General features: G+C 48.8%; 1 protein-coding gene across 2 annotated transcripts in view; it reads right to left on the bottom strand.

Moving 5' to 3' along the window:
- Positions 1 to 2,307: 2,307 nt before the first annotated feature.
- LOC109295820 (heat shock 70 kDa protein 12A-like) overlaps positions 2,308 to 9,119 on the bottom strand; it is a 74,330-nt gene continuing 67,518 nt past the window's right edge. The window contains exons 1-4 of one of the 2 annotated variants that reach the window (XM_019514889.1): positions 8,283 to 8,692; positions 5,142 to 5,366; positions 4,178 to 4,349; positions 2,308 to 3,643 (exon numbers count right to left, since the gene is read on the bottom strand). In XM_019514889.1, the coding sequence (XP_019370434.1) occupies positions 2,598 to 3,643; positions 4,178 to 4,349; positions 5,142 to 5,366; positions 8,283 to 8,564 (1,725 nt within the window). In that variant the 5' untranslated portion in view covers positions 8,565 to 8,692 and the 3' untranslated portion in view covers positions 2,308 to 2,597. Of the gene's footprint in view, positions 3,644 to 4,177; positions 4,350 to 5,141; positions 5,367 to 8,282; positions 8,693 to 9,119 lie in introns of those variants that run through there. The other variant, XM_019514890.1, reaches the window with a different exon arrangement.

Below are 9,119 nucleotides of genomic sequence, written 5' to 3'. Positions count from 1 at the left end.
TTGTACCAGTGCCCTGTGAGGGTGTGGTATGCATGATCTCCACCCCGGCTGCTCCAGATGTCTGAGGTGAAGTGCAAGGCTACCTGCGGCCCTGTCTTGTACAGCTCCTCCCTCAAGTACTCCCTGCATGCCTTATACAGGGAGGGCACCACCATCCTGCTGAAGGTGGTGCACGTGGGCACTTGGTGGGATGGGGCCACGAGTGCCATGAGCTGCCTGAACCCTGGCCGCTCAGCTAAGGAGAAGGGCTGGCTATTGAGAGCAAGCATCTCCCCAATGCTCTGGATGATTTCACTCACCTTTGGAAAGCGCCCCCCTTTGTCTGCGGCTTTTCCCCACCACTCCAGGGTGACCTGCCTCTGCTTTGTGGGGATGGGAGCTTTGGAGCGAGAGGGGGACTTCCCTTTGGGTATGCTCCCACTGGTGCCAGGCTGAGGAGGAGCAAGGGGAAGGGGGTGCTGTTTCCTGAGATGCAGCAGCATTGCCGTGATGGTGAAGTTATTCACCTCCTTGCCCCAGCTGATCTGCCTTTGGCAGTGCTGGCAGATGGCAAACCTGGGATCATCTGCCACCTCAAAATAATCTCAGACGACACTACTCCCTGCTTCTGGGTTGAGGGTGGGGATCCTGCCTTAAACCCCTCCTCAGCAGGCAGAGGCTCAACAGCAGGGTAAGCTCAGCCACCTACCCCCACAGCCTCCTCTGAGGTGCCTTCTGGAGCAGAAGACCTGGCTCTATGGAAACTTTGAGAGGTGTGGAGCACAAACTCAGATTCCCCCTCAGTCCCCAGAATTTCTTTTGCTAGGGCGCTCAGGTCTCCTGGTCCCAAGTCCAGCTCCTCCCCTGGCAGTGGGAAATCAGGGTGGAGACTGTCATTCTGCTGCTGGTGGCTATTTCTGGTGTTAGGGGAGCTGGTCCAGGTGATGGGACAGGTACTGTTCCAACCACCTTGCTCCCACTGGCAGCAGAATACTCATGGCTGCCAGGAAAGAGGATCCATCTATGTGGGGGGAGGGGAGGGGGCTGTAGTTCTTCCCCCACCCCCACTAGACCCTCTCCCTCCCCTGCCAGAAGACCTGGCACCTGACTTTCCAGCATGCTTCATATTAATCTTTCCTGTGCTGGAAAAGGAATGAATGCGCGCGCAGCTGTAGTCTCTCTCTTCTCTGATGTATGACTGTCTGACTTCTTCTTTGTTGTGTTTATTGTATGTGTGTGTTACTACAGTAATATTTCTTCTTCTGTGTTGTATTTAGTCTGTATGTATATGTAACTATATAATATCTCCTTCTTCTTCCCTGATGTATGACTATCTGACTTCTTCTGTGTCGTGTTGAATAACATCTCTTCCTCTCTATGTATGTGTGTGAGTGTGTGTAATGTATTTGCTTTCCTGCACAGTGATGGATCACATTGCTGGGAAAGCACAGCTTTCTTTTTTAAAACTCTGGGGAGGGGACACACAAGAACAAATAAGAGATTTTGGGGGGAAGAATAAGTTGAAGGAAATGGATTGGATAGGGATAAGTCGAGAAATTTTAGTTAGTAAGTTGTATCCAATCCTTTCCAAAAACAGAAACTAGCAGGAGGCTGACTAGGTAGGAAGCCAAGCTAGTCCAGTACCTTTCAGATGCTGTTGCTCAGGCAGAAACAGCTCACAAAAGAGACAGAAAGGCTACAGACAGTGGCTTATATGCTGTTTCTATGTCCCTCACTGGCCATATTTTGCCCACACCTGCAATCAACCATAGTCTACATGCAAAAACAAAGGGAGGTAGTGTTTAAGATAAGCTTTCAAACTTTTATTTATTGTAAATCAACCAAATATCTTTAAATCCAAGGTTCAGCAGCATTTAGCAAAGCGCTTCAGTACACAGCATATCACTCTAGTGAAAAATATTCCAAGATATAATTCTAACACAGGGTTGTCAAACTTATTTGGCCCTGCTCTACATGTAGCACATGAGACTGGTGTGGGCTGTGCACTGCCTGAGGTTCGTAGGCTGGACCTAGTGCTACAGGCAGCACAGTAAGTCAGTCCAATCTATTGCTCTTGCTTTTCTAACAGGGATGCATTATGGGGAATACAGTGAGCATTGCAACTGGTAGAGTTAAGCTTAAATGTTAGGAAATACGATACTGCAAAATCACAGCATAAGAAGATACAACTTCAAGAAGTACATAGGGTGAAGAACAGTTATGGTTTAGTATGGCACATCAGGTAGCAGGACCCATGGGGAGCACCCAATCCCAGTGTGCAGGGCTGGGCAGGGGTTGGACTGAGCCCCAGGTCTGAATCTTGGTGTGGTGAGGCTGGAAGGGGGTGGTACTAACACCTTGGTGACCAAACCAGGGGTGGGATGGAATGATGTCTGATTCCCAAGACCCAATCCTGGCACATGGGGCAGGGAGAGGGTGGTGTTGGGCCCAGGCCCTGGTCTGGCCCACAGAGAGTCTGATCCAGCTCACAGGGCCAAAAGTTTGAGAACAACTGAGATAAGTAATTTTACTGGACTACATCAATCATGGTAGCCTGAATATTCTAACTGAGGAGTCCCTCAGCCATCATCCCTACTACTCTGTGAGCTGTGGATTCTTTACATTGTTAAAAAATCTATCATAACTGTCCGACTTTGATTGGAAGTCAGATCGGTCACTGTGGCCTTAAACTCTGTCAGCCCAAATTTAACATCCAGTCTCACCTGGCGCTTTCTCCCCAGCTCTGGGTTTGGCATTGGTACAGTACAGGAGCCAAGCATTTTCATCCCTTCCTCATCTATGTACTTTGCATTCTCCTTTTCTGTACAGCAGAAGCAGAGCTTCATATTTGTCTGATCTGGTTCCACAGGAGTGAAAGTGTAATGGGCAGCTTCATCTATGTTTATCAAATCCCCAATTCCTACCAATCTCATAAAAAGGTCTGTGCAGTACACATAATTATCGGTTTTTGAGACTCTCTTTTTCCTTTCATCGTGGACAGCTGCATCAAATGCATGGCATACCGCTACTCCGTATGTCCGTGCACTGATTCTTGAGGCAACAATTTGTGAATTGTACCCAAACAAAACAGCCCCCTTAACAATGGCTGCCTGGGCCTCCATGGGGCACAGGATAAAGTAACGCTCACTGAATGTGTGGTAGATCTCATCCCTCAGAATAATGCTGGAGGCAAATCCCCCAACAAGCAAAATATACTGGACTGTAGCCATTTCGGGTTTCCTGAGGATTTCCTTCAAAGCACCAACAATTTTCCCAGTGCTGTACGCAAAAAAGCTCTTCATTTTCTCATACGTAATCATGATGATTCCATCATGCCAGCGAGCTCCTTCCACATGATTGAAGAAGAGAGAGATGTCTTGCTTCTGTTCAGCCACTCTTATTAGGTTGGTGTAGCAATGGAGGTAGACATCATCTCTACTAGAAGAACATTTTTGGAGGCCAAAGTTGTACATCATTTGATGGAATTCTGTTGGATATTTTTTTATGTATTCATCCCATATTCCTCCGTGGAATATTCCCCTCAGGAAGGCTTTGAAGTTTTCATCCACTATGTTCCCTCCCCATCCTCCTCCAGATGCCTTATGCAACTCCTTTAGGGTTTTATCCTGTTGGATTTCATGCACCGTGATGTCTATTGTACCCCCTAAACACCAAAGAATGAAGTTTGTTAACTTGTTTAAAAAAAATAACTAGCCACAAAACCTCATTGGCTTGATTTTTATCTCCCACTTTTCAGACCTATGTCTCATTGCTAGTGCTTAAGAATTTATTTAGATCCAGACCTTTTGCTGGGGGCATTTTGTTTCTATGGAGATGACAGACCTGATATTTCATCTCTTTTGCAGAACTTCTTAAAAGGACTGAAATTGGGGAAACCTGTTTAGACCAGGGTTTTGTTTGGCAGAGATGCCTGGGAAATGAGATCCAGTCTGCACCCAAGGGTAAGTAGCCCATGTGTTGTAGAGGGGGGCTGGAGCTTTTGGGGTACTAACCCTCAGGGATTGTAGCAGTGGTTTATATGGCACTTTTCCACACCTGTGACTATCCTGCATTTAATGAGCAGTTTATGCATACATTTTGGAAAAGAGAACTGAATAAGTGTGTAGCCACTTTTTATAGTGCTGAGGCAACAGTTAAACAATGCTCATCACAGACTGAAGGGGGAAAAAACCATTACCTCCACAATCAGCGACAATGTACCGAGTCCCAGGTGACTCTTCAAACTTCTCTCTGTGACTACCTTCTGCCACAAACCCAGACCGAGGGAGCTGCTTGCACCAGACAGATGCAGCCTCTGGTTCCAGGGCAATGATGAGCTTCTCTGAAAACATGTCAGTGATAAGCCCAGCCTAAAATTACAAGTTACTTAAAATTAAGTCAGGAATGGGAGCCAGATCCTTCCTTCCCACCTCTGAGACATAACTTGAACAAAGTACATGGACCAGACATTTCTACTTGCAAGAATGGGCATCCTGGACTAATGGTACAAGGCAGGGGTCAGCAATGTGGGCGGGGGAAAGGTGGGGATAGAGAACAGAGCCCTCTGCCCCAAAGGTCCCCCAGCATCTTGCTGGCTTGGGGCTCAGAGAGGGGCCCAAGCCAGGTCCATGTGGTACAGGGTCTCGCTCCCCAGACCCAGTTCCCAGCACAGTCAAGTGTGGGGCAAGGCAGCTATGCTGCAGCTGCTGGCTGCTGCTGCTGTCCAGAGGCTTGGTGCAGGGAGGGGGGGAGTCCCCTACCCCCAAGATGCCAGCTAGCAAGCTGTGGGAGGCTCCTGTGGCAGGGGGCACCATTTCCACCCCCTTTCTCCACCCCCAGCTGCTGCTGACAGTTGCTAGCTAGTGAGGGGGGGCACTCTGGCAGCCTCCTGGCAGGCAGGAAGGCACCGAACCCCCTCCTCCCCCACCGAACACTGCATATCTGTTCAGCTGGAAGATGCTCTAATGTCTAGCACTTCAGGTAAAGTGCAATAGTTATAACTCGCTTGAGAGCCCCCTCCTGTAGTACCTTCCCCATCACCCTGTGGCACAGCGTTTTGAGTTTTAAAAGGAGGCTTGTTGGCAGGATGAGAAATCCCTGCCCTCTGAGTGATGCAAACTGGAGAGAATCTGAGGGGAGCAATCGAGCTGTTACTCCTTTACTTCTTTTGCAGCCAATCGCATGAACTGTCTGGCAGAGGCATCCCATATGGCTGGAACAGTAACAACCCAAGTGACGTCCTCTGGCTCACAGGCAGTTTGGAACGAGGCCTCCCCAATGCTGTTCAGGGCATGGTCCTTCATGTAACGCAGACTCTCCGAGAAGACAGTCAGGGCAGGGAGCATCCTTCCATCATCTGCTTCCAGCTCCATGTTGGAGGTGATTTTCTACAAGTGAAAAAAGAAAACAGCAATAAATAATTAGGTAGTGCTTGGGGCCCTCAGAATGGACCATGGCCTCTTTGTGCTAAGCATTGTATCAAATGTGTAGCAGACTGGTGGCTCCTGCAGTCTTAAGTAGCCACAACGAGCTTGTAAAGCGCAGCTCAGGTACACTCTAAATCTCAAATAAGAGGGATGGGAGGGAGTCCCACGCTCTTCACATCCAAGTTCATGTACAGACTCAGAGTTTGCTTGATAAATAAATTGGAGAACTGGGACATAGCACAATGAAATTTAACAAAGACATCTAACGAATAGAAATGTATGCATACAGAACTGGAGGTAACTGGTGATGCTGTAGCATTGTTGAGAAGGATCAGGCATTTGTGTGGTGTGAGGGAGACTGAAACAGGTGCAGCCATGTTGAGAGTTGTAATCTGGCTCCCACTGGGGACTGTCCAAATGTTATTACAGTCCACTTAATACAGTCTGCCTAGTGGGTGCAAAGGACCAGGACTCTGATCACCAGGAATCTTAGTTTTCCATTTGTCATGGAAAATCGCAGAAAAATGTGGTATCTGTGTTTTTCCACAACCTACCAAAAGTGCAATGGCACTCCAGTGCTATCTTTTCTCTCTCATTTTTGCCATGGTTTTTGCCTCTTGGCCAGTCAGCAGCAGGAGCGCAGAGTGGGGTTGCTGACTGGATGAGAAGCAAAAACCGCAGCGAGAATAAGAGAACAGAAATGGCACTGCTTGCAATGGGATGCTGCTGTGCTCTTGGTAGGTCACAAAAAGATGCACCTTTTTGTGGTTTTTTAAAGAGATTTTCTGCCTTTTTTCTCCACAGAAAACTAGACTCCCTAGTCCTTGCTCCACACCTCCCTTTATTTATAAGAGAGCAAAACATTATAAATGAGTAATAATAACTCAGAGCCCTTAAAACCATTTACAGTGCTATACCAACTAACTAATATGTATACCTAAAACTACGAATAGCTGTTTAAAGGTCAAGTCTTGTCTGCTCACTCTTCCAGACCTTGTCCTAACCCAGGGGTGGGCAGAATATGGCCCTCAAGCCAGATATGGCCCATGGTGGGTCTTTGTCTGGCCCATGGCAGGTCCCTCAGTCCCACCTGGCCCAGTCATAGTCCAACTGTAGCGGGTCCTGCTGCCCACCGGGCATATGGCGGGCTGGGGCGGCCCCACACTAGGACTGCCTTTTTAGGCAGCCCCAGGTGGCAGGAGGTTCCTTCTGGCTGCCGCTGCCACTGGCCCCGGGCCTATGGTACTGGTGGGGACCCTCACTGCACAGCCCTGACCCTGTACACCCTGTACCTACTCCGAGCTCACCCACTCTCCTTCAGCAGCAGCAGCATGGGACAGAAGCTGCTGATCAGTATGGGGTAAAAGCAGCTCATCCCCCTCACCACTGCCAGGACTTCCTGGTGTAGCCTCCCAGAGCCCATGTGGGGCTGCTCTGAATCTATGCTGTGTCACCGCTGCCTCTGGGCTACACAGCAGGGCAGCAGTGGCAGCGCAGAGCAGACTCAGGGCAGCGCTGCACAGGCTCCGGGCAGCTACACCAGGAAGCACTAGCAGAGGCAAGGGAGGGAGATCACTTTTACCTCACACTGAGCAGCTTCTGTCCTGTACCACCTCTGCCAAGCCTGGGTGGGCAAGCCTGGAGCAGGTGCAGGGCACACAGGGTCAAGGCTGTGCAGCATGGGTTCCTGCCAGTACCATGGGGCTGCGGCCAGTGGCACCAGCAACCAGAAGGAGCCACCTGCCACCTGGGCTGCCTAGGAAGGTAGTCCTGCTGTAGGGCCACCCCAGCCCACTGTGTGCCCAAGGCAGCAGGGTGTGCCACGGGTGAGCAGTGTGGAGTGGGCCGGGTCTGGGCTGTGCCTGGGTTCTGGCTGACCCGCTCCAATGAGGGTGAGTCCAGAGCGGGCACAAGGCGTGTCGTTGGCAGTGGTGGGGAGGTACCACAGGGCACATGGGCTCTGGGCTGTTGCAGGGTGCGCGCTGACTGGCTCAGGGGGCACGTGCGGGGGGCTCCCATGTACACCCCAACATACCCGCAAACCCTGCAAACCCCACAACCACACCTCCACGCACAGTCACACTTCCCACAAACACTACACCCATTCACACCCTCCCCCCCCCCCACGCCTCTGGGGGGAGCTCCATGCACTGCTACACACACACACATATGCATCCACCCCCTCCACAAACCGGGTTACCCTTGCAGCCCTGGACAGCTCACCAAAATTCTTTAAGTGGCCCTCCAGCCAAAATAATTGCCCACCCCTGTCCTAACCTCTTTAGAGCTCCTGTCTCTAACTGAGCCTTCTTTCTAACTTCCTTGAGGTGAAAGATGTTCCTTGAGGTGAAGGATATTCCTTTTTATATTGAGGGGAAAGATGTTGAACATGAACCCTATTTCTCTGGAGAAGGCCTTTTAGAATCCTCCATTAAGTAGGAGCTAGGGGTGTTAAGAATATTAACAAAAATTAATTTTAGATGAATGCATGAAAGAGTGAATGCATATGGTATCAAGCATACCCAGTCTTCTGAGAAAGTAGCCTTGAGAAGAACAAACAAACCATCTACAAGAAGATAAAGAGCAAGCAGACACCTTGTTTCCCCTGTCTCAGGATGTTGTAAATCAAAGTGACTCCTTACCATCCATCTTACCATCTGCATGTCTTAGCCTTACCATACATCTGCATATCTAAGCCATAAGGTATGTGACTACAGTCAGCTTAACAGCAACAAAGTGGTTGGCTAAGCAGGTTGTCAGGGGCACTGTAGCAAAGTCTGTCTAAACTAAGTATAAAAGGACAGTGAAGATCAGGCCCCAATAACATTGTATGCCATCCACATCAACTAAGGAGAAAATTACTGGCATCCCACTTACTTGGTTGTACAGCTTCATCTTGAAGTTCTGGAAGAAGTACCACTTGGGAGCTTCGCTGGCAGGCAATGTGTTGTACTTCATGACAGCATCATAACCAAACTTCTTAAATTCTTTCTTCTCATTAAAGAGAATGCATGTGGGGGTCTTCACAGTCTTGAACCCATGCTCCATGCCCCAAAACACCTGACGGATTTGGTCTACACATGACACAAGGGCAAAGCAGTACCCACTGTAAGATGTACCAAAGTCAATGGCAATAATGAACAAAGACTTATCTGCCATGCTTATAACTGAAGAGGTAGAATGCAGTACAACCTGCTAGAACTGACTGCTGCAAAAGTGAAACAGCTTTGTCGTTATTTTTGCAAAGCAAATCCCCTTTCACTACAGTCACTTCTTTCTGTTTTTTTGATTGTGTGGCCAGCAGAATCTATTCCAGGAACAGGGCAGTGGAGGAATATGTGGTACTTTCTGTAATAGGGAGGAGACTAACTCTGTTCTCGGAAGAACCCACACCCCAGGCACCCCCACCTTCCCATCCTGTTTGTGCAAATGAGAAAGTACTATTCTTTGTTTTTGAAAGAGTTTCCCAGGTTTCTCTGAATCTGGTTCTACTCAGACAAGTTGTCTTCTGCTCCTCTGAATTGGGAGAGACATTCGCTGCTTTGTTAGAAGCATGAGACAAGGGAAAAATACTAAGCCAGGAAGAGCTGAAAAATTTAATGCTGGGACACAGCCGCAGCTTCAGATGGAGACTCACAGGTACATTGGATGGGGCCAGAACTCAGTGGATTATCACCAGGAATCTGGGTTTTCTGTTTGCTATGAAAAAACATG

Source organism: Gavialis gangeticus, unplaced genomic scaffold (assembly GCF_001723915.1).
Source record: "Gavialis gangeticus isolate Ggan-Ray unplaced genomic scaffold, GavGan_comp1, whole genome shotgun sequence".
Lineage (NCBI taxonomy): Eukaryota > Metazoa > Chordata > Crocodylia > Gavialidae > Gavialis > Gavialis gangeticus.
Note: the sequence above shows the minus strand (reverse complement) of the source record. Positions and strands in the feature narration are given on the sequence as shown.